At 35.5% G+C, this 25,245-nt stretch overlaps 1 protein-coding gene and 1 non-coding gene across 3 annotated transcripts; one reads left to right on the top strand and one right to left on the bottom strand.

The window, feature by feature from the left end:
- Nucleotides 1-508: 508 nt before the first annotated feature.
- LOC112704394 (small nucleolar RNA R71) lies at nt 509-616 on the bottom strand. Its single transcript, XR_003155020.1, has one exon. It is a non-coding gene; the product is annotated as a small nucleolar RNA R71 (small nucleolar RNA).
- Nucleotides 617-15,934: 15,318 nt separating this feature from the next.
- On the top strand, nt 15,935-20,183 carry LOC112703452 (uncharacterized). 2 transcript variants are annotated; one of them, XM_025754904.3, is made up of 9 exons: nt 15,935-16,705; nt 16,834-16,887; nt 17,554-17,637; nt 18,484-18,609; nt 18,721-18,788; nt 18,925-18,994; nt 19,084-19,149; nt 19,235-19,312; nt 19,569-20,183. In XM_025754904.3, exons 1-9 carry the CDS (start codon nt 16,361-16,363, stop codon nt 19,608-19,610), a joined length of 933 nt encoding a protein of 310 aa, XP_025610689.1. In that variant the 5' UTR covers nt 15,935-16,360; the 3' UTR covers nt 19,611-20,183. The 2 variants fall into 2 exon arrangements, with proteins under 2 accessions (XP_025610689.1, XP_025610690.1); XM_025754905.3 differs by lacking the exon at nt 17,554-17,637.
- Nucleotides 20,184-25,245: the final 5,062 nt, after the last annotated feature.

The raw sequence follows: 25,245 nt of genomic DNA, 5'->3' as shown, positions 1-25,245 counted from the left end.
AGCTGATCTTGAACCTGAAAGGACTCTAAAGAGGAAGCTAAAGGAAGCCAAAGCACAACTCTCTGGAGAGGACCTGACAGAAATTTTCAAAAAAGAAGAAGACATTGCAGCCGAAAATAACAACAATGCCAACAATGCAAGGAAGGTGCTTGGTGACTTTACTGCACCAACTCCCGACTTCTATGGGAGGAGCATCTATATTCCTGCCATTGGAGCAAACAACTTTGAGCTTAAGCCTCAATTAGTTTCTCTTATGCAACAGAATTGCAAGTTTCATGGACTTCCATTGGAAGATCCTCATCAATTCTTGGCTAAATTTTTGCAAATCTGTGACACTGTTAAGACCAATGGAGTTGATCCCGAGGTCTACAAACTTATGCTTTTCCCTTTAGCTGTAAGAGACATAGCTAGTATATGGTTAAACTCACAACCTAGAGACAGCCTAAACTCTTGAAAAAAGCTGGTCAATGCCTTCTTAGCTAAATTCTTTCCACCTCAAAAGATGAGTAAGCTTAGAGTGGAAGTTCAAACCTTCAAACAAAAGGAAGGTGAATCCCTCTATGAAGCTTGGGAAAGATACAAACAATTGATCAGAAGGTGTCCTTCTAATATGCTTTCAGAATGGAGCATCATAGGTATCTTCTATGATGGTCTATCTGAGTTATCCAAGATGTCATTGGACCATTCTGCAAGCGGATCTATTCATCTAAAGAAAACGCCTGCAGAAGCCCAGGAACTCATTAAAATAGTTGCAAATAACTAGTTCATGTACACTTCTAAAAGAAATTCTGTGAACAATGGGATAACTCAGAAGAAAAGAGTTCTTGAGATTGATACTCTGAAAGCCGCATTAGCTCAGAACAAATTATTGACTCAGCAAGTCAATATGATTTCTCAAAGTCTGACTGGATTGCAAGCTGCATCTGGCAGCACTAAAGAAGTATCTTCTGAAGATGAATCTTATGATCCTGAGAACCCTGCAATGGAAGAGGTGAATTACATAGGAGAACCCTATGGAAACACCTATAATCCTTCATGGAGAAATCATCCAAATCTCTCATGGAAGGACCAACAGAAGCCTCAATAAGGCTTTAACAACAATAATGGTGGAAGAAATAGGTTTAGCAATAGCAAGCCTTTTCCATCATCTTCTCAGCAACAGACAGAGAACTCTGAGCAGAGCCGTCCGGGCTTAGCAACCATAGTCTCTGATCTATTTAAGACCATACTAAGTTTCATGAATGAAACAAGGTCCTCCATTAGAAATTTAGAGGCACAAGTGGATCAGCTGAGTAAAAAGGTTACGGAAACTCCTCCTAGCACTCTTCCAAGCAATACAGAAGAAAATCCCAAGAGAGAGTGCAAGGCCATAACCATGACCAACATGGCCGAACTTGGAGAGAGTGAGGAGGACGTGAATCTCAGTGAGGAATACCTCATGGGACATCTTTTGGACAAAAACGAGTTCCCTATTGAGGAACCAAGGGAATCTGAGGCTCATACAAAGACCATAGAGATTTCATTGAACCTACTTCTACTATTTATAAGCACTGATGAGTATTCTTCCTCTGAAGAGGATGAAGTTACTACTAAAGAGAAAGTTGCTAAGTACCTTGGAGCAATCATGAAGATGAATGCCAAGTTATTTGGTAATGAGACTTGGGAGGATGAACCCCCCTTGCTCACTAATGAACTGAATGACTTGATTAGGCAGACATTACTTCAGAAGAAACCGGATCCCAGAAAATTCTTGATACCCTGTACTATAGGCACCATGACCTTTGAGAAGGCTCTGTGTGACCTGGGGTCAAGCATAAACCTCATGCCACTCTCTGTAATGGAGAAACTGGGAATCTTTGAGGTACAAGCTGCAAGAATCTCACTAGAGATGGCAGACAAATCCATGAAACAGGCTTATGGACTTGTAGAGGATGTTTTAGTGAAGGTTGAGGGCCTTTACATCCCTGCTGACTTTATAATCCTAGACACTGGGAAGGATGAGGATGAATCCATCATCCTTGAAAGACCATTCCTAGCCACAGCAAGAGCTGTGATTGATGTGGACAGAGGAGAGTTCATCCTTCAATTGAATGAAGACTACCTTGTGTTTAAGGCTCAAGGATCTCCCTCTGCAACCATGGAGAGGAAGCATGAAAAGCTTCTCTCAATACAGAGTCAACCAAAGCCCCCCACATTCAAACTTTAAGTTTGGTGTTGGGAGATCCCAACCATGCTCTGAATATCTGTGAAGCTCCATGAGAGCTCACTGTCAAGCTATTGACATTAAAGAAGCGCTTATTGGGAGGTAACCCAATTTTTATTTATCTATGTTAAATTTCCATTTTCAATTGTTATTTTATGTTTTCTTTAGGTTGATGATCATGTGGAGTCACAAAAACAACTGCAAAAATCAAAGCAAATTCAAAAACAGCATTAAAAATAGCACACCCTGGAGGAGGAGCTTACCGGCGTTTAAACGCCAGTAAGGGTAGCAGAATGGGTGTTAAACGCCCAGTCTGGCACCATTCTGGGCGTTTAATGCCAGAAAAGGATACCAGACTGGTGTTTAACACCAAAAAGGGCACTAAGTTGGCGTTAAACGCCAGAAAGAGAAGAAAAGTTGGCGTTAAACGCCAGAAAGGGAAGAAAAGCTGGCGTTATGGGCAGCAACCTGGCGTTTAATGCCAGGATTAGCACTCAGAGGGCGTTTACATGCTAGAATAGTGCAAGGATGAGAAATTCTTGACACCTCAGGATCAGTGGACCCCACAGGATCCCCACCTACCTCAACTCACTCACTCTCTCTCTTCTTCACACATTCCAATAACACCCTTCCCCAAAAACCCCACCATTCAAAATTCAAAAACTTTCCCTCCCAACCCAACCCTCACACACAGACACCCCTCTCTTCCACTCTTAAATAAACCCCTCATCACCCCTTCATTTTCACACCTCATATACACTTTTCCCCTCCTTGGCCGAACCTTTCTTCACCCACAATCTACTCCATTTCTTCTTCTTCTCCGTCCCTTCTTTCTTCTTTTGCTTGAAGACGAGCAAACCTTTTAAGTTTGGTGTGGTAAAAGTGTTGCTTTTTGTTTTTTCATAACCATTTATGGCACCTAAAGCCGGAGAAACCTCTAGAAAGAGAAAAGGGAAGGCAAAAGCTTCCACCTCTGAGTCATGGGAGATAGAGAGATTCATCTCAAAGGTCCATCAAGACCACTTCTATGAAGTTGTGGCCAAGTTGAGGAAGTCCCTCATCAAGAAATCCCTGAGAGCTCAATATTGGAACTCAAATCTCCATATTGGATCTTCAAGAAGAAGAACTAGCCGCCATCACTAAGGTGGACCCATTCTTTAATCTCCTTGTTCTTATTTTTATGTTTTTTTATTTTTATGCTTGATGTTTTGTCTATGTTTGTGTCTTTATTACATGATCATTAGTGTCTAGTGTCTGTGTCTTGAAGCTATGAATAATTCCATGAATCATTCACCTTTCTTAGATACATTATTCTAATTGCAAAAGAACAAGAAGTACATGAATTTCGAATTCTATCTTGAAATTGGTCTAATTATGTTGATGTGGTGGCAATACTTTTTGTTTTCTGAATGAATGCTTGAACAATGCATATTTTTTATAGTGAAGTTATAAATGTTAAAATTGTTGGCTCTTGAAAGAATGATAAAAAAGGAGAAATGTTATTGATAATCTGAAAAAAAAATTTATGAAATTGATTCTTGAAGCAAGAAAAAGCAGTGAATAACAAAGCTTGCGGAAAAAAAATAGCGAAAAAAAGAAAAAGAAAGAAAAAGAAAAAGCAAGTAGAAAAAGCTAATAGCCCTTTAAATCAAAAGGCAAGGGTAAAAGGGATCCAAGGCTTTGAGCATTAATGGATAGGAGGGCCCAAAGGAATAAAATCCTGGCCTAAGCGGCTAAATCAAGCTGTCCCTAACTATGTGCTTGTGTCATGAAGGTCCAAGTGAAAAGCTTGAGACTGAGTGGTTAAAGTCGTGATCCAAAGAAGAAATAGTGTGCTTAAGAACTCTGCACACCTCTAACTGGGGACTCTAGCAAAACTGAGTCACAATCTGAAAAGGTTCACCCAGTTATGTGTCTGTGGCATTTATGTATCCGGTGGTAATACTGGAAAATAAAGTGCTTAGGGTCACGGCTAAGACTCATAAAGTAGCTGTGTTCAGAAATCAACATATTGAACTAGGAGAATCAATAACACTATCTTAATTCTGAATTCCTATATATGCCAATCATTCTGAACAACAAAAGATAAAGTGAGATGCCAAAACTATTCAGAAGTAAAAAGCTACTAGCTCCGCTCATCTAATTGGGACTAAGTTTCATTGATATTATGAGATTCATTGTATATTTTCTTCTTTTTATTCCATTTTGTTTTTAGTTGCTTGGGGACAAGCAACAATTTAAGTTTGGTGTTGTGATGAGCAGATAATTTATACGCTTTTTGGCATTATTTTTAGGTAGTTTTTAGTATGATTTAGTTAGTTTTTAGTATATAATTATTAGTTTTTATGCAAAAATCACATTTCTAGACTTTACTATGAGTTTGTGTATTTTCTGTATTTTCTGGCTGAAATTGAGGGACCTGAGCAAAAATCTGATTCAGAGGCTGAAAAAGGACTGCAAATGCTGTTGGATTCTGACCTCCCTGCACTCGAAGTGGATTTTTTGGAGCTACAGAAGTCCAATTGGCGCGCTCTCAATTTCGTTGGAAAGTAGATATCTTGGGCTTTCCAGCAATGTATAATAGTCCATACTTTTCCCGAGATTTGATGGCCCAAATTGGCATCAAAACGCCGATTAGAGACCCTTTTCTGGCGTTTAACGCCAGAACTGGCATAAAAGCTGGAGTTAAACGCCCAAACTGGCACCAGAGTTGGCCTTTAACTCCAAAAAAAGCCTATGTACATGGAAGCTTCAATGCTCAGCCCAAGCACACACCAAGTGGGCCCCGGAAGTGGATTTCTGCACTATCTACCTCATTTACTTATTTCTGTAAATCCTAGGTTACTAGTTCATTATAAATAAGACTTTTTACTATTGTATTTTCATCTTTTGATCATCTTTGATCTTGGGATCAGGTCTTTGAACCCTTTTTCAATTGTTTCATGTTATTTGGGAGGCATGGCCGTTCAGCCATGCCTAGACCTTATTCTTATGTATTTTTAACGGTGGAGTTTCTACACCTCATATATTAAGGTGTGGAGCTCTGCTGTTCCCCATGAATTAATGCAATTACTACTGTTTTCTATTCAATTCAAGCTTATTCTTGTTTTAAGATATCTATTCGCACCTCAACATGATGAATGTGATGATCAAGTGACACTCATCACCATTCTCACTTATGAACGCGTGCCTGACAACCACTTTCGTTCTACCTGAAAATAAGCTTGAATGCATATCTCTTGGCCTCCTGGTCCACGACACATGGTTGCCTCTCCTGACAACAGAGCCTTCCATTCTGTGAGATCAGAGTTTTCATGGTATAAGCTAGAATCAATTGGCAACATTCTTGAGATCCGGAAAGTCTAAACCTTGTCTGTGGTATTCCGAGTAGGATCTGGGATGGGATGACTGTGACGAGCTTCAAACTTGCGAGTGCTGGGCGCAGTGATAGTGCGCAAAAGGATCAATGGATCTTATTCTGACATGATCGAGAACCGACAGCTGATTAGCCATGCGGGAAACCGTAGAGGACCATTTTCACTGAGAGGACGGACGGTAGCCATTGACAACGGTGATCCCCCAACATAAAGCTTGCCATGGAAGGGAGTACGCATGACTGGATGAAGGCAATAGGAAAGCAGAGGTTCAGGAGGAACAAAGCATCTCCAGACGCTTATCTAAAATTCCCACCAATGAATTACATAAGTATTTCTATCTTATTTTATGTCTTATTTATCTTTTAATCATCAAAAACCCATAACCATTTGAATCTACCTTACTGAGATTTACAAGATGACTATAGCTTGCTTCAAGCCGACAATCTTCGTGGGATCGACCCTTACTCACGTAAGGTATTACTTGGACGACCAGTGCACTTGCTGGTCAGCTGCGCGGAGTTGTGAGAAAAGTGTGAACTCACGATTTCGTGTACTAGTATTCATGCAAGAGCCCAAGAGATCAACTCCATTCCAAGGGCAATTTGAGTGGGTAACAATTTCTTCAATGAGCTTCTTAGGCCCACATCAATTTGCTCTCTTGGAAAAGGATCATCAACTTAAGGTGCTTCTTGGAGTGTTAAAGTGGTGAAAAATTAGATGTTGGTTGCCAATGGAGTTCAAGGCATAAGTGGTGTAAGATCCAATTAGGAGGATTCCAACATTCAAGTGGGTGCTTCAAGAGAAATTTGGAAAATTGTTCATCCATGTACAAGAGTGAAGTTCTACAAGAGGATGACCGGGAAACTAAAGTGTGGGATCCGGGTATACAATTTTACAACCAACTATTTTAGGTCCTGATTGCTTGCTTAAGGTTGCTTGAGAGCTTGATGATGTACTTAGTTTGGGACCCCGGAGGATTTTTGAAGAGCAAACATGGGTGGCGACTCAAGGATGAGTGGAAGCATAAGCCACCATGACACAGACTTCACTCAAAAAGTCCAACTTAAGGACTTAAAACCAAAGTGCTAGGTGGGAGACACCCCCACCATGGTAATATCCTTCCAACCTTTCTCTTCTTTTAGCTTTTGCTTATTGAATTTTGTCTCTTTTGTTAGCTTAGTTTGATTGAATTCTAGGCTTAATTTAGTTGCATTTTGGTGTTTATTAGGTAATCTTAGTGGAATAATATGTTATTGGGGTTCTAATATGTTTTGGGGCTTGAAAAACTGTTTTGAAAGTCATGTTTAGTGCCTTAGAGGTATTAAAATATTTGCAGAAATAGAGCTTTGTGCATACGCACACACTTGTGCACACGCACACTTCCCCTAAATTTTGACATCTGTGTGTACGTACAGGTTTGTACGCACGCACACCCTTAAACAGCCCTTCTGTTGAGAGCACTCGCACATCTTTCTGCGTGTGCACCCTACCCTTTTCCCCCCTTGTGCGCACACACATCACCCTTTCTCGTAAAAAAAAAGATTCTTCTATGCGTACACATAGCCCTGTGCGTACGCACACATCTTGACACCCTTCCTGCCAGGAGCGCTCACACACCCTGTGCGTTCGCATCCCTTATGTTTTCCCCTTGTGTGCGTACGCACAAGTCGCGTTCTGGGCATTAATTAGGGAGGATTCCCTCTCGCGCTAACAGCTCCATTCCTCTTCTTCTTTGTTGCTGCGTCCCTCAAGTCCACCCATCCCTTCTTCCGGCGACTGCCACTGCCGCCGGAGCCACCACCGCCGTCCCGCCCCTCTCTCTCCCTATTTCTTCTTCATCTTTTCTCCTTCTTTCTTCTTTCTTTTTCTTCTTCTTCTTCTCTTTTTACTCTTCCTTGTTTTGTTTATTGCTTGCTTAATTTTCATTTTCATTAATTAACTTTGGTAATGTAGGTTAAGTTTTGTTTAATTGTTTTGTTGTTGAATTGCAAGTGTTCAATTTTTTATTTATGGGTTGTTGATGCTTAAATTTTGGCTTGAAATTGTTGAATTTGTGCACCGCATACTATGTGTTTGATGAAATACCTGAATGAACTTTGAGTTTAATTCATGTGTTGTAGTTACCATATGTGTTAGACTATATCCTTGTGTGGCATTCTAATCAAGAATTGTGCACTTTTTGAATGATTATAATGTTGCTTTGGGATTGAAATTTCAATAATGAACTTGTTATTACTTTGAGTTGCTAGCACCAATTTGATATGAAAATTGACATTTGATTTCATATTTGGTGAAAATGTGACCAAGTGCATATTGAATTTAGTGAATTGAATTGAATTGCTTGTTCATCATGGTTTTAAATCAATATAATTACATCACAAGGTCTTGTTTCTTGTCAATGCGTTGCATTTGTTTGAGTTGACTTGACTTGATTCTCATCAAGCTTGTCACTTTTTGTAACAAGAACCTTCCCATGTGATTATTTTCTTATTCTTGAGGATGAATAAGTGGTTTTCTTTTCATCATTGAATTGGTTATTGTGTGTTGTGCTAACTTTCATATTAATCTTGCACTTCCACTTGCACAATTTTAATATCCAATATTCTCTAAATTCAATTCACTCTTGTTGTAGTTGCCTAAGTTTGCATGTGCTTAATTGATGCTCATCTATTACTTGCAACTTAGGCCATTTAATTGAGGAACCCAAGCTTACTTTTTGATTGTGTGGATGCCATTTTAATCGGTCGTTGTGTGTATTCTAACCGCGCACATAATTGGAATACACACATGGCTTATTCTTATCATACCACACCACTATGCAACTTCCTCAATTAAATGCCTGTTTGTTTTATATTGGCTCCAAGTATATATTGTATTTACTTCATCCTTTGCCTTTTTGTGCTACTTGCCCTATGATTCTTAATTATAATTTATTCATTCTTTTTTAAAGGCACAGAGCTGGTAGAGGAAGAGGACACCGAGGATGGAGATGTCGAGAATGCTTTGGACTTGGCAATTTCAATGCAACCCGAGCCCCCACATCCACCAGCTGAAGGTGGAGGAACTTAGAACCATTCTCCTCGGATTGTGTTCGTGCACGGAGGACCGTGTAACGCTTAAGTTTGGGAGAGATTTCACCACTTTTGGGGCGTAAATTTCTTTCTGAACACTTTACACTTTATTTTTGTTTTCTTTTATTATATTTCTTGTAGATATTTGGAATACTTTTAACTATTGCATTGCATTTTTTTCTAGTACATATATCTTAGCTTATGTCTAACTATAGCATTTTGCATCTTTTGCTTGGTATATAGTTTATAGATAGAAGTTGTGATTGGATAATGTGAATAGCATAGCACTTAGTTTAATTTTGTCCTAATTGTTCATAATGGTTTTACATATTGAAAATTAGGAAAGAACTAGAAAATTTTTGAACTTGCATCCATCACATCATACATACATATATAGGGAATAATTTTGGTGAAAAACAACAAAGATTTCCAAGAATTTTATTTTTAGGGCGTTCTATTGAATTGATTTAGAAAATCCTTTTTAAACTTGCTTGAATTATTCTTGTAGAACATAAAAGAGAGATAGAACAAACAACCTTATGAGTTTTTGAGTCATATTGTGTGGTTGCATATTTTAACACTATTTTGTTCTTGTGTGCTATACTCCTTCTATGTTTGTGATCTTAGATTTGCTTGATTTTTTATTTCTCATGTTTGATATTTTGAATGCATTTAGCATGATTGAGGCTATTTTCGAATTAAGTTTACTAACCCATATGGCCATACCCTCATATCTAAAATTGTGAGCCACTTTTGAGCTTTTTAATCCCCTTTGTTCTAATTTTAACCACATCAAAATCTTAAGTAGAAAACCATGGAATAACCTTGAATTACATCTTTGATTAGCTTAGGTTGAAGTGTGTGTGTCATTTAAGTGTGGGAGAATTTGTGGAAGAACATTGGTAGTGAATGAAAAAGTTTATTTTGGGTATTTTATTGAAAAATTTGGAAAATAGGTGCACATTCATGTGTCAATTTATTTTAACCATATGCATTGGTCAAAGGAAAAAAAAGAAATAGAAAAAAATGAAATAAAAAAATAATAATAAAATGAGGACAAAAGTTATCCCAAAGAGAAAGAAAAAAATGAATAAGAAATGCATTATGTGGATTTGGATGAAAAAAAGATGCATGAATGTGTATAAAAATAGAGGAATGGGAAGTTAGGTTGTAATTTAGTGATTAGGTTGACATAGGTTGGGTGGGATACTTGAGCTAATCAAAGATTCAATCTATTAGCGCACTTAACCATATTAGTCCTACCTTTACCCTAACCCCATTACAATCCTAATATGTCCTCATGATACTTGCATTTATGTATCACATGTTTGTTGATTGTTAGATGAAAAGCAAATTCTTGAAAGCATGATTGGAGGAAACTTGAGTGATTAAACCCTAGACACCGAGCGTTGAGAGTTATATACACCTAGTGAGGGTTAGATTACTCAATTCTATGTCTCCACCTCTCTTATCATGTATTCTTGCAAGTTGCTTCATTTTGATGAGTTGAATCAATTCTTTAGATTTTTATTGCATTGAGCTAATTCTTTGCTTAGCCCTATATGTTCAAATACTTGCTTGAAAATTTGATTGTTTGTTTTCACCAATTCCATAGGATACTATAGTATAGATAGTATATAGTATACTTGCATGCATATAGATAGTTGTATTTAATAAGTTGTTCACCCTTTGATCATTCTCCTTGTTTGTGTTTAGCATGAGGACATGCTATTGTTTAAGTGTGGAAAAATTGATGAGTCCATATTTGATGATAATTTTTGGCTTAAATTGGATGGATTTCATCATATAAACTCACACTTAATCACCAAAATAGCAAAATTTTGTGATTTCTCCCCAATTTGGACATAAATGTGAAAACATGCATTTTTGTGCTTAAATTGAGTAATTTAATTCCACTTTTATTCCTTTCGATACCGTGATATATTTTGTGAGTGATTTCAGGTCAATTAGCCAAGAATGGGTTGGTAGAAGTGGAAGGAAGCATGCAAGAAGGGAGAACACATAAAGAAAAACAAGGAGAAGCACACAGTCAAGTGTGCGTACGCACAACCGTCTGTGCGTACGCACAAGTGCAGCAATCAGCAAGTGTGTGTGCACACAACCCTCTGTGCGTACGCACATGTAGAAAATTCAGCAAGTATACGTACGCACATGTTTGTGTGTACGCACAGGTACCAGCGCGTGACTTCATTAATGAGGCATGTGACTCGTGATTTTGGAGGCCTCTTGGCCCACCTTTAAGTGTGATGAAGCTGATTTTGGATGCTATATGAAGGAGACTTTATTCCTTATCAAGGCATTAGGTTTTCATTAGGTTTTAGATTAGTCTTTTATGGTAGAAAGCATTATTAGGAGTAAGAGTAGTTTAGCATAGGAAATGCTCTCTTAGGGTTTACTTAAATTTTCATTGTAGCATTTTATAGCTTAAGTTTTGAGCTTGGATTTTGTTCATCTTTATTGTAAGCACTCTTTAATCCTCTCTTTAATTTTACTACTCTTGTACATTTTGCTCATAGTTTAAGCTACTTGTTAATATATGCAATTTTGGTTTCTTGAAGTTTTGGTTAATGAATCTAGTCTTTTATGCTTTATATTTGTTTGATTGCATGTTTATTGTTGATATTGTGAATATTTTAGTTATAGTTTTTATTATCTTTTGCAATTTACCGTGTTTTATTTTTATGCCCACAAGGTGTTTGTGAAAATGCCAATTATGAGTTTTGAGTAGATTTTCATACCTTGGCTTGGGAAATGAGTTCCTAGGATACTAGAGTCATAAAGTCCAACATTTAGTGGTAATTCTTGGATAGTTAGTTGACTCTTGTTTCCATTGACGCTAATTTTTTACTAAGAAATTAGTAAGTTAGCTAGGACTTATGGATTAAGGTCAATTATACTTGCTTGGCTTACTCATCGATGTTACGGGTTGACGAAGCGAGATTAACTCATCATAGTTTCCATAGTTGTGGTTATGACAATGATAGGATTCCTTAATTCCATTTCCAAGTCCCGGCCTCTTTTATGCATTTATAGAATTTTCACTAGTTTTGACATTATTTCCCTTTTAGTTGCATTAATATCCTTTTTTATCATTTCTTAGTTCTTTTATTTCTTAAGTCTTTTAATTTCCCGTTTTATACTTGAAAACTCTTTTTTCCTCACAACCAAGACTGTGACATTTCAATTGCATTCCGAGGGAGAACGACCCGAGGTTGAATTACTCTAGGTTATTTTTATTTGGAAATTTAAACTTTTATTGATGGGATTTAATTGCCGGTTTGGACTATGCTATCAACAAAACACTTAATTTCAATTGAGAAATTCTAACCCGACACAAATCCTACCCCTCAATGCTCCTCTTTTGGTTTTTCTTGATTCTTGACCACAACTTTTTCTTTTGGTACTTTGCACTTTTTTTAGCCTAGCCATGACTCTAAGCATTTTGTTTTCAAGTATTACCACCGGATACATAAGCGCCACAAGCACTAAACTGGGGGAACCCTTTGGATTCGAATTTAGCTTTGCTTAAATTCCCAGACAGTGGTACTCAGAGTTCTTAAGCGTTCATTTTAGCTTTGGATCACGACTTTAAATGCTCAATCTCAAGTTTTTTACTTGATTCCTTCTCACCACAAACATATAGTTAGGGATAGCAACTCATTTGAGCTTTTTAGGCCAATTTTAACCCTACTAACCATTGATACTCAATGTCTTGGACCCTTGTTGTTTTGATTTTTTTGTTTTGTATTTTTTTTGTTGTTTCTTTTGCTTCAAGAATCAATCTTTTTGATATTTCAAAGAATCAATAATACTTCTCTAAATTCTTGTACCTCAAGAGCCAATATGCTCCAATGTCAAATATGCGCAGTTGATTCATACATTTAGAAGATAAAAATAAGGCCACCACATCAAAGTAACTAGAATAACTCATAATATATAACTCAAAATCTCATGCATTTTACTACTTTTTTTTCAAAAATTTTCTTTTTAAAGCTTAGTGGGCAATTCATGAGATATCCTTAGCCATAAAAATTTTGAAAAAAACTACTAATTATGCAGAAGCTAGAATAGAAAACAGAAAATAGAATAAAATACTGAAAAATAGAAAGAAGGGAGGACTGAAACTCAACCACCTCAGTGCTGATGGTTGCTCAGGCTGTGCTCTTCTGTGAAGATAGTTCACCTCCCTTTGGTGCCATTGATGATAATATACACCTAGAGCTCGCTCTGCAATACCAAACTTAAAAAGTTTGCTTGTCCCCAAGCAAAGAAAACTTGGTCCTTTCTGTTTCCTTATGGGCGTTGAACTCCCAAGCTCTCTTCCCCCTTCTGGCGTTGAACGCCAGTAAGGGGCACCCTCCAGGGTGTTCTGTTTCTCTCCTATGCGTTTCTATTTCTGTCTAAGTGATACACATGATCACAAACGTTAGAAAAAGAGAAAAACTACGAGAATCAATAGAATATAAAATAATATGAAATCAAACTAAAGTAACAGAAAGAAAATAGAAAAGAAGAAAATACTATATGATACTTATGGTTGGGTTACCTCTCAACAAGCGCTTCTTTAATGTCATTAGCTTGACAGTTGATGTTGAACTTTCTTTCTCTTCTTCCAGTTGGTTAAAAGAAATGACTCCAAGGGAGAATAGGGAAAGAATAGTGTCCTCGGATGTTAATTCATCCTAACAAGCTTTCTGGTATTGTTATCAAAGTGATCCTCCTTGCTTGTTAGGGTAGGGGTTGGATTGCGTTTGGATGACCGTCTCTTTTTTGTGGATATCATCTTTTGTTCCTCGGTCATTATCCCATTTTCAGTGCTTTCCTTGATTATCTTCACCACCATAAATTCAGGATTTGGCTGTTGTGTGATGGGTAGAGTGTACCCATCATCAAGAACCTCTTGAATTGGTGGTTCAAGGAACTTACCTTCTATGCTATTCTCTGCTCTTTTTTTTTTTTCAGTGGGTGACAATCAATTATGAAAGTATCGAAAATTAAAAAGAATACATAGAAACTTAAAAATATTGACAAGAAAGTTAGCTTTTTGTTTTAAAGTTTTTTAACTTCAATATTTATTTATTCATTATTTTATTAATAAATTATTTGTTAAAAAATTATTTACATCAATAAATTTGATAATAATTAATTTGCTTGGTGTAAAACTAATTTTAATTTCAATTTTTTGTTTCAATTAATATTTTTATTGTTATATAGTACCATAGGAAATATAAAACCAACTGTATGTAAGAAATATTAAATTTTTCTAGAGTAGTATAATAAAATAGTAATTTATTTCATATTAATACCCTATAAAAATTAATTGTTAATTTAATAAAAAAATCAAATAACTAAAATTGTACATTTAATAAAAATATAGTTTTGTAATTTTAAATTATTAAAAATACATTTTAAAAATAAATCAATCAGACATATTTTTACTGTTTTCGCATAGAAATAAATCCTTTTTTACAAACTAATCACATTTTCTAAAATGCGAAAAGTTAAAAATGAAAATAGAAAACGACAACAGAAAATATTTTCACAAACCAATCGGCCGTTTTACTCTTTTAAATATGTTTATTCTTAAAATATTATTTAACATATTTTTTAAATAATAAAAATAAAATAAAATAAAATATATGATAATTATTAGTTAAAATAAAATATAAAAAGAATATTTATTTATTTATTTATTTATTTATTTATTTTAAATAAATTACCCAAATTAGTCTCTAAAGATTTTAAAAATAGACATTTTAGTCCTCAAGAAAAATTAATACACAGATCAATCTCCAAGGTTTTACTCTGTCAGACAAATCAGTCCCCAGTTCATTTTCCGACAAAGTAATTACCCAGGTCAGTCCCCAACGATTTTAAAAACGGATATTTTAGTCTCTAAAAAAATTAATATACAAATCAATCCCCGATATTTTTTTTCATTAGATATAACAGTCATCCGTCCAAAAATAAAATAAAATAAAATAATTATTATTATTAATTGCACAATAATATTATACTATATTTTTTGTATTTTCTGGACAAAAATAATAATAAATTTATTCATTAGATATATATATATATATAGTCACCTAATAATAATAATAATAATAATAATAATAATAATAATAATAATAATAATAATAATAATAATAATAATAATAATAATCAATAAAATTATTAGAGATTATTCTTTAAGAAATTTAAGGTTAAAATTATTTAATATTTTTGTATTTAATATAATTAAAAGATGTCCTATTTAAAAAAAAACATGTTTGTATTAAAAATTATGTATTAAAAAATATTTTAATTTGGATATCTTTTGATTATATTAAATACAAAAATATCAAATAATTTTAATCTTAAATTTTTTGTAGAATAATCTCTAATAATTTTATTTATTATTATTATTATTATTATTATTATTATTATTATTATTATTATTGAGTGACTATATATATAAATACATACATATATAAGAATTTAATAAATAAATTTATTATTATTTTTGTCCAAAAAATACAAAAAATTATAGTACAATATTATTATGTAATTAATAATAATAATTATTTTATTTTATTTTATTTTTGGATGGAGGACTATTATGTCTAACGGAAAAAAATGTTGGGGATTGATTTATACATTATTTTTTTTGGGACTAAAATATCAATTTTTAAAATTCTTAGGGACTGATCTAGGTAATTACTTTGCCGAAAAATGAACTGGGGACTAATTTGTCTGCCGTAGTAAAACCTTAGGATTTAAAATATCCACTTTTAAAGTTCTTAGGTAGCGTTTGGTGGAGAGACAGAGATAGAAAGACTAAGACTGAAAGGCAGAGACTAAGCGACAGAGATTGAAATAAATCTCAGTATTCTGTTTGATGCAAAGTGAGAGACAGAAATTAAAACAAAAATGAAACTCTAATTTAATTTGCATAAAAGGTAAAATTGGAATTAATTAATTGATATGAGGATATTTTAGATATAAAATATTATTAAAGTTTCAATCTCTATCTCTAAAAATTTTAGTCCCCTGTGTCTCTATATTTTGGAGGTACTGAAATATTGAAATTTGGGGGGACAGAGACAAAAATTTTAGTATCAGAACCAACAAACATCGTATTGAATCTTAGTCTCTCAATTAAAGACTGATTTGAGTAATTACTCATTTATTTTTACGGATATGCAGATATGCAAATCGGATATGCAAATCGGATATACAAATCGGATATATGGATTACTACCTGAAATACCGCAATATGTATATCGGATCCAGGAACACCCTACCTCAAAGCTTGTTAGCTGCACAAACAAGACACTCCACAGATACCAAAGTTGAATAGAGGCTGAACCAAGTTGCAACTTGCAAGTCATCTGTGTTCCTCCCAACCTTGATATGTACAATATAATTTCTTAACTCCAAACCACATTTATTGTTTATTATAAATCTGATTGGTTGAGAATATGAGAACACTGATGTTCCGCTAAAGTATGAAACGCTTCCATATAAGATCCAGTTCAAGCTTAACCTTCAGCTATAGTTACAGGATAAATTAGTAACTTCTGCTGGTCTAATTTTAGTGCCAACCACCTGTTTGTAGAATTGCCCCACAGGGAAAAAGAGAGCTTTAGGAAAATAGGTTGCTACTATACCATTCCACTAGGTTGTATCTTATAGCAAATAGGAGCATGAGTTTGATGCTTCATCACGTATCAATGCTGCCACATGAGGCTGTATCTTGTAAACTGAGGCTTGCTGGAGCATTAGCAAGATCTCATTCCTTTTCTGCATCTTGTTCTGTCACCAATAGAGCAATCCATTGCACCCCAGAAAGGTGGAGCTGCAGTGGCAGTTGTATTGGAGTTAGTATTAGTAGTAGTAGATGCAACTACCAAGGGAAAAGGCTTGTTAGAAGCTGCTCCACCACCAGTGACTTTGTAATTGCTGGTGACGAAAGTTATGGCAACAAGCAGGTTGTTAGTCTCACTCCGCGCTTGTATGACTATGTGCTAAAAAATGTTAGAGAACCTGAGGTGAGGAACACAACCATTTGCCCGCATTGATTGTTTAACACTGAGAAAGATATACACTTGATGCGCGCATGTGTGATATCAGTTGTTAAGTTCCCCTTTGTGCTTATTGTAAAGAGGTTGTGTTTCAGATTTTAAGGCAACTGCGCGAGGAGACAGCCTCTATGCGTGGAAGTCAGATGCAGGTCATTCCAATCAATTTATTTTTATGGAAATAGACTTTCACAGTTAATTAATAGAATTGCTAATATCAATGTCTTGCTTATACATTGTGTATGCACCATGCAAGCGAGGATTGTACTTTTGGTTTTATGTCAGTAGTATTTAGTGGGGTAGCATAACAATACTAATTATTATTGATTTTCTCTACGATAGATAACTAGTAATCGAAATTTCTTCTAACTGATTGCCCTGCAAAGCTCCTCCATTAGGGAACTAGTTATTTTGAATTGAATTATTGGGCTTAGTCCTTAACATGTTGATGTGCTTGTAATAATGAGGGTGCAAACAAAGCATTATTTTTACTTGACTACTGCAAGGTTATCAATTTGTAATTGATGAGATGAAATTACGTTTTTTTACTGGTTAGCTATTTTCATATCTTTTTCAATGAACATGATAGATTTTCATATTGGTAATATAAAAAATCATGGAGCTTCTTCTGTGTGGGCAGATGCTGATCTTTGGTTGTTAGTTAACTTATTAGTACCAGTATGCTCTTCTCAAGGGTCAAGTTTGGATTTATGAAATTTTATTGAGGAAACAAAGAAACTGTGGTGGGTGGAATGCATAGTAGTTTCACTTATCTGCCATGAAATAAAATTTGACAATTTGTTTCTTCTTCTTAATAGGTATCTCCTGATCAGGCACAATTACTTGCAATGCTTGTGCAGACTCTTGGAGCCGAATGGTGCATTGAAGTCGGTGTTTATACTGTATGCCCTAGACAGTCTAAACTAGGTTTATTCATGTACATATTGCATGATTCCGTTGTATTTCATACTACACTTGGTTGAACTGGTTTTCTAATGGTATGTCTTTTTAAATGTTGCACTTTTTCTGGGTTTTGGGTTATCTTCATGCAGATGAATTAAACAGATGCAGTAGTTGATGACATATTAAGATTGAGAATTTTTTTTATAAAAAACAACTAAATGAATTGCATATACTTGGGTGAATTTTCGTACAAAGGAGATCCTTTGTGACTGTTGTCATTTATAAAAAAAAACAGATAATAGATATTAAACTGAGGGACACTTTTACACATTTAAATGAGCAGTCATTATGTTTAGCAACCTTCTGTGGTTATCACGAGTGGTGACTGGTCATTAACTCCAACATAATGGAAAATTTATATATATAATTTTAGCATTCATGAGTCATGACTCATGATGTAACCTCTATGGCACAGGCGCAGCATATGAGTCAAATGGCTAAAAATGTTGAATCAACATTACATATAGTTCAGTCATACAGTCCTGAGAAGTATTTAAACTTCTGATATGTAGGGCTAAGTATCCTCCTTTAGGTCACACATTCCTAGTTAGATTGCTTAGTGAACAAGAGCTGTCCCCAATTTTTTTCTCCTTGCATAACAAGATTTTGAGATATATCAAGGAAGAGATGGGATAATATGAAATTAAGAATTTGGTTGAAGTCTTAAATCTTTAACCTACTTTATTTTGTGTAAATTGAATACGTGTGTTTCATTGCAATGCAATGATGCTTTTAAGCTGGTTCTCTTCCATGAACCGTGGCATTATATTGTCAATTTGACACAGGGTTACTCATCACTGGCCATAGCATTAATCCTGCCAGAATCAGGTCGTTTGGTTGCATGTGAAAGAGACGCCAAATCTCTTGATATTGCCAAGAAGTACTATCACCTAGCTGGTGTTTCACATAAGGTCTATGCAACACTTGAAAGTTTCTAGTTTATGCCATTTATCTTTAATTCGAGGTATCTTTTTACATTGTAACTGCCTCTGTTTGTTGAGTTTTATCATAATGGATTCTAGGTGGATGTAAGACTTGGACTTGCAGTGGATTCCCTAGAATCTTTAATATTGAACGGTGAATCAGGAAGGTAAGTGAATTTGATATCATGTGGATTTTTACTCTCTTTAAAATTCTATTGTTGTCTAAGGATTCTGCTATATGATGTGTGCATTGTGAGAAAACCAGCTAAGTTGAAATTAAGAGCTATTTTCCTTTTCTTGCAGTTATGATTTTGCATTTATTGATGCTGAGAAAAGGATGACTGAGAAATATTTTGAACTGCTACTGCAACTGGTAAGAACAGATAACGTTCTGAGCATATTATGTGCAATGATTTTTACAAGATTATTCTTAAACTGCACTGTTTAATTTTGCTTTTGCAGGTGAGGGTTGGAGGTCTTATAGTAATTGATAATGTTCTTTGGCATGGGAAAGTTGCTGATCCGCTGGTAAACAATTGATTCTTCAGTTTATTTATTCATTTATTTATTCTTCCGAATTGAATAAACTACACTTCGGATGTTATATCCGCAGGTAAATGACCCAAAAACTATCAGCATTAGAAATTTCAATCGAAGGTTAATGGAAGACAAGCGTGTAAGCATCAGTATGGTAGGTTCATACCAATTTTTTTCTTCCATCACTGATGCACTTTCATAGTGATTCTTTAAAAGCGGTTACTTCCATGAAGACATCTTTGTGTGAAGATGGTATTACGAACCGTTAGATGGTTCAATAAAATTATTCAATCAACATGTCAAACTATCTAACGGTTCACAATACCATCTTTATATGAAGACGTATTCATGGAAGTAGCCACCTTATTTGAATTTGATTTATAGTCCATTAACTCTTTTTGAGATTTAAGGTACCTATTGGAGATGGGATGACAATATGCAGAAAAAGATGACCCAGTTTTCATCGATTTATTGATATATTCTGTGCAATTTTGGGTTGATGCTTCGGCGGAAAGCAAATACTTGATTCAAACAAAAATCAATTGATTTTCATAGAAATGGAGATGTGGCAAAGTCTATTCTGCTAGGATTTGGATCTTCTAAATTTTAAATTTTTACTTTAGAAGGTAAAGTGTGATCTTCTACCCTTGAATGATTTCTCTTTCATATTTACTCTTGGCCCCACCTATAAAATAAATGGTGAGAGATCATACTTTACTCTCTAAAATGAAATTCAAACTTTAGAGGATCCAAATCCATTCTGCTAAGGCTCATTTGTGAAGGATCTGAAGAACCATTTTGGCTCCATAGCGAATGGAGAGATATGAATGCGTGTAATTTCTTCATTGCTTTTACCCCCAAAATTTTGTAGCTTTTTACACTAACTTCTGAGGTAGCATGGGAATTCAGTTAGCTACTACCCTTGGAATCACATGGATTGTAGATTGAAGAGAAACTTATTCACAATGGAACCGAGAATGAGTGTTAAATTGATAGAAAATTCTACCCATAAGGGCATAAGGCTATAACGGTATGTTTGGTTAGCTCGGTGGGTGAAAAAAATGGGTCAAATATTTTCATGGAGGATAATGATGTATAAATTTATATATAGAGTTGATTCATAAAAATTTCTACCCTATTTTCATCCATAACCAACATTCCCTTAGGATTGACTGTGGTGTTAGGCAAGTTAGATAGTAAAGATTAATCTTCATACCTTAAATGTATAATTTTAGAGAAAGTATAGGGGACAATACTTATACTAAACAAAGTAAACAAGTTATACATTTAAAAGTTCTTTTAAATCCTAAATCTTAAACCCTTCAAACTAAACTACTATCTTTGCATGATTGAAAGAGTACTAGACATTGCTAAATAAAAATTCTCATCACATGATGACTACACTACTGGTATGGTGACTGGTGAGTAATGCAGTAGGTGTTTAGGACCCTGCTCATATGGTGAGTAATGCAATAGGTGAATAGGAGTGTGAGTTACGCCGATTCAGAAGTCAATGATATTTATTATGGATCTAATAATCGGATCGAATTGGCAGGTGTAACGGAGTTGAATAGAAATGATCGTTTAATTGGTCTGGTATAGATTAAAAAAAAGTTAATGGTCAAATTAATTTTCGAAAAATAAATCATTTTTAAATTTATTTTAAAAAAATTTTATCAATTAAATTAATTTTTTAAAAATTATAAATTAATCATATTTGTCTTTTTGTTACTCTACTAACCGTTAAAACGATTGATAACGTGAAAATATTGATTAACACCATACAAGACACTTGATATGTCTAATTAGTAATTAGACATTGACTATATATATACTACAGAAACGAAATTTCATAAGTTCAGGTCCTTGAGAACAGAACAAAAAAATGGCAGAATCTATAGTTTGCCAAAAAAAGATACTGCTATTTTGAAGAGACATTTATTGCACTTGGAAACCTATCTGGATGGCATTAAATATATGATTGGCTTACCCGATATTATCATAATCGTTGATCAGCAAGAGGAGGTGATAGGTTCTATAGGAACTGGATGATCCTATTTGGTCAAATACCTAGCGACAAACTCCTATGCGAAAGCACTTTTTCACTCTTTCATATACTAGGGGATTTCACTTGGAAAAGAGAATGTTCCATACTAATGGACTCGAGTGCATAACCATAACTATGGGTTCCAATGTACGAGATCTTGTAGCACTTACCAATAAGGCCCTATCGACTAGTATTATACAAAAGAAATCCATTACCCCACGTGCGAAATTATAGAGGGTCCCCTTTAATATATATATATATATATATATATATATATATATATATATATATATATATATATATATATATATATATATATATATATATTTCGTCAGATAGATTAGACAGCCTCTAATCCTAGGCATTACCCACTCACAAAACATACTCACACACACTACATGAGTTCATTTAAGGGTTTATTTTTCCTTCCATAGGACTTGAACCTGGATGTGATTGTTAAGGAGGCATATGTTTTGCCACTCAATCAAGCCTCAAACCACAAATATATTGTTCATATTCTGACTCAAAACATAAAAGTTAGGCCCAATAAGAATAAAAGGCCTAACTCAAGAGGGAGGCATCTACGGCTCTACCATATGCTCGACCTCTTTAAAGAGGTCGGAACCGCAAAGGAGCTTAGCTTTACTTGCCCAAGCAAGTAACTGCCTCTGCAAATCTCTCCAACTATCTCTATCTTCCCTTAAAGATAGATCCTAACAAACTCCCCAGATAAGGGGAATGATTATTCATCAATAAAGATGGAACTACTTCAATAAAGGTGGTTATTAGCTCTACTATAAATACACTGACACTCCTTAAGTATATTTACGTTCTAATCTACTAAAAACCTACATAAAACCCTTGCTAACTTAAGTATCAGAGTCACTTACAGGTACCACCCCCGCCTCCTCACAAGAAACTTGGACGACGGCACCTTGGCACGAGAACAAGTCGAACGATGCCCCACAAGGAGTCTGGACCTCACATCTAGGCCCAAATCAACGTTTCAGATAACCCTCAAAACATTGGCATTGTTGCCAAGAACCTGAAATTCAACCCTTGACAATGGTGGACGATCACTACGAAGATAGTCACACGGCATCTGAATCAGAACCGGAGCCTCACCGTGACGATCTCACACTTGCAATACTTCCACCACGGGAAAGAACGCACATTTTCCATGGAGAAGGGATATCGGAAAATCCTCAGCCAAGACGGATTCAAGCAGAGGTGCAACCACCAGCAGATGAAGAACCTCCCCATTCAACAAAGATACTAGGTCTAGTCCATGGTCACCGTGGACGACTAAAACAGCTTGAGCAAGAAGCTGGGCGTCAACGGAAAGCAGAACGAGAACTGTGAAGGGAAGTATGACGACAAAGGGAGCTAAAAAAACTCTTAAGATTGGAAGATAATCTCCGAAGACGAAGTAACCGAACAGATCGGGAAGAAAGCCCAATAGGAGGAGAAGATCCGTTTGTAAAAGAAATCGTGCGGGTCAAAGTTTCAAGGATTTTCAAAATCCTCGACATGGATCTTACGATGTAAGCCAACCCGAGACACTATCTCAGCAACTTCAAGAGTCGAATGTACCTAACTGATGCCTCTGACGCTACTCATTATAAAGCATTCCCGACAACTTTGACCAAAGCTGTAATGAAGTGGTTCGATAACTTACCGCCCAGATCGGTAACTTGTTTTGACGATCTGGAAAGAAAGTTTCTTACTAGATTCTCCGATCAGAAGGATAAGGTAAAGCATGCTCGAGCCTGTTAGGAGTTAAACAAGAAGTCGGTAAGACGCTTCGAGATTATATGGAAAGATTCAATAAAGCATGCTTGGCAATACCAAACCCACCCACTGAAGCAGTAATAATGGGATTAGCTAATGGCCTTAAAGAAGGGTCATTCTCTCAATTCATATCCAAGCAACACCCGGCCTCCTTGTACGAAGTACAAGAGCGGATAGAAAAATACATCAACATGGAGGAGAATTTCCGACTAAGAGAGCCACTCCCGAGACCCAGCCTACCCCATCCACCTCGGGAAAAAGAGAAAGGAGCTAAGAAGAAGGAAGAATATAACCTGGAGAAACCTCGAAGGTATCACAACTATACTCTCCTCCGAATCTCTCTTGTAGATCTTTACAAAGAGATATGCCATATAGAGAAGCTTCACCTCCTCGTCCAATTAAGCACAAAAAAGCAGAAAGTCTGACAGAATACTGTGAGTACCATAAACTCTGGGCATTCTACTAAGGATTGTTATGACTTAAAGAATGTCATAGAAAAATTGGTTAGAGAAGGTCGACTAGACAAATACTTAGCAGATAGGTAGGATGATCAAAGGAAGAGAAAGAAATATTGGTGCGGAATTTATAACCCATAAACTAACCCGCAAGTGCACCGGGTCATACCAAGTAATACCTCAGGTGAGTGAGGGTCGATCCCACGAGGATTGATGGACTAAGCAACAATGGTTGATTAATTTACTTATTTAGACAAACAGAAAAGAGCGTTTGGGTCTCACTTGCATTAAACAGTAAATTCAGAAAATTAATAAAGCAAGCAGTAAATAGGTTGTGAAATATGTATGGAGAAACAGTTAAGGCTTTAGAGTTATCTATTTTCCGGATTGACTTTTCTTACTAACTATTTTAATCATGCAAGATTTAATTCATGGCAAACTATATGTGACTAAACCCTAATTCCTTTGACCTTTTTGGTCTCATCTAACTCTCATCAACCGCCAATGCCTTGGTCAATTAATTCCAATTAGAGAGTGAAGTTCAATTCTAGTTATATGCCACAGAAATTCTAATTACCCAAACATAAGAGGATTATATGTCACGTATCCCGTTAAATCCAGATAATTAGAAATTTAGGAGAATATGTTTTCAAGTTGTTGTTCAACTAAAGAGCTTTTCCAAGTTATACAAGAACTCAATTAGAAAGAGGGTCATACTTCCGTTCCACCCAATTTCATGAGATAAAGAACGAAAATAATTCTTGAATTATATGAATCAATACATGAATTAAAATAGAAAAACAATAGAATCAATTCATACAATAGACAGAGCTCCTAACCTTAACAGTGGAGGTTTAGTTGCTCATGGTTCAGAGTGGGAACTAGGATTCTCTTAAACTATAAATTTGGAATGAGGTAGAAGAGAAGAGCAGAGCCGAAGGGCTAATTCTTTTCCCTTATATATTTAATCCTAATTAATGTAAAAATATATTTCCTAAAACTAAATAATATCTTTTCTTATTTTTAAATAAAATAAAGTTTAAATTAGAATTAATAGGAGATTGCGTGCTTGCTTCTTGGAGAGTTGGGGACCACTTGATTCCTTAATAATCCGTGCCTAACTTGAGAAATCTCAAGTTAGGCGCAGCCTTGGCCGAATTGATCGAGGAAAAGTATGAACTATTATACATCGTTGGAAAGCTCTGGAAGTTAGCTTTCCAACACCACTATAATCACGTCAATTAGACCTTTGTAGCTTGAGTTATTCAGGTTTGAGTGCAGAGAGGTCAGGGTTGACAGCATCATTCGCTTTCTTCTCTTTTTATGCGGAAACTCCATCAAATCCAAATGTTACCTAAAATAAACAGAATTACACATGACTCAAAGTAGCATCCATAGTGGCTAAAAGATAATTAATTCTTAATTAAACTCAACAAATTAAATGCAAATTCACTAGAAAAAGGTAGGAAAGATGCTCACACATCAGATATGAAGAAGGAGGACGACAAGAACATCCACCTCAAACTACCGAGCAACACATACACATGATAAATAGGGGTTTTGCTGGAGGAGGAATATCAATGTCATCAAGAACAAGTCATCTCAGAGAAGTATACCAAGTCGGAAAAGATAGTAGATCTCCCGACTTGCCAACAATCTTGTTCACTAAAGAAGATACTCAAGGGGTAACACCTGGCCATGATGACCCGTGGTGATAACTATGATCCTCGCCAATGCAAACCTCCATAAAACACTAATAGATCAAGGTAGCTCAGCGGATATACTATTTAAACT

Source organism: Arachis hypogaea, chromosome 7 (assembly GCF_003086295.3).
Source record: "Arachis hypogaea cultivar Tifrunner chromosome 7, arahy.Tifrunner.gnm2.J5K5, whole genome shotgun sequence".
Lineage (NCBI taxonomy): Eukaryota > Viridiplantae > Streptophyta > Magnoliopsida > Fabales > Fabaceae > Arachis > Arachis hypogaea.
The sequence above is the reverse complement of the archived record's forward strand: the minus strand, read 5'-3'. Positions and strand labels throughout refer to the sequence as shown.

Excerpts from the sequence above, each read along its gene's own strand:
- LOC112703452 (XM_025754904.3), top strand. The coding sequence starts at position 16,361 with ATGAGTTTGATGCTTCATCACGTATCAATGCTGCCACATGAGGCTGTA. Across the intron at positions 17,638-18,483 it reads TTGAAGTCGGTGTTTATACT|GGTTACTCATCACTGGCCAT; the intron begins GTATGCCCTAGA and ends AATTTGACACAG. Across the intron at positions 19,313-19,568 it reads AGCGTGTAAGCATCAGTATG|GTACCTATTGGAGATGGGAT; the intron begins GTAGGTTCATAC and ends TTGAGATTTAAG.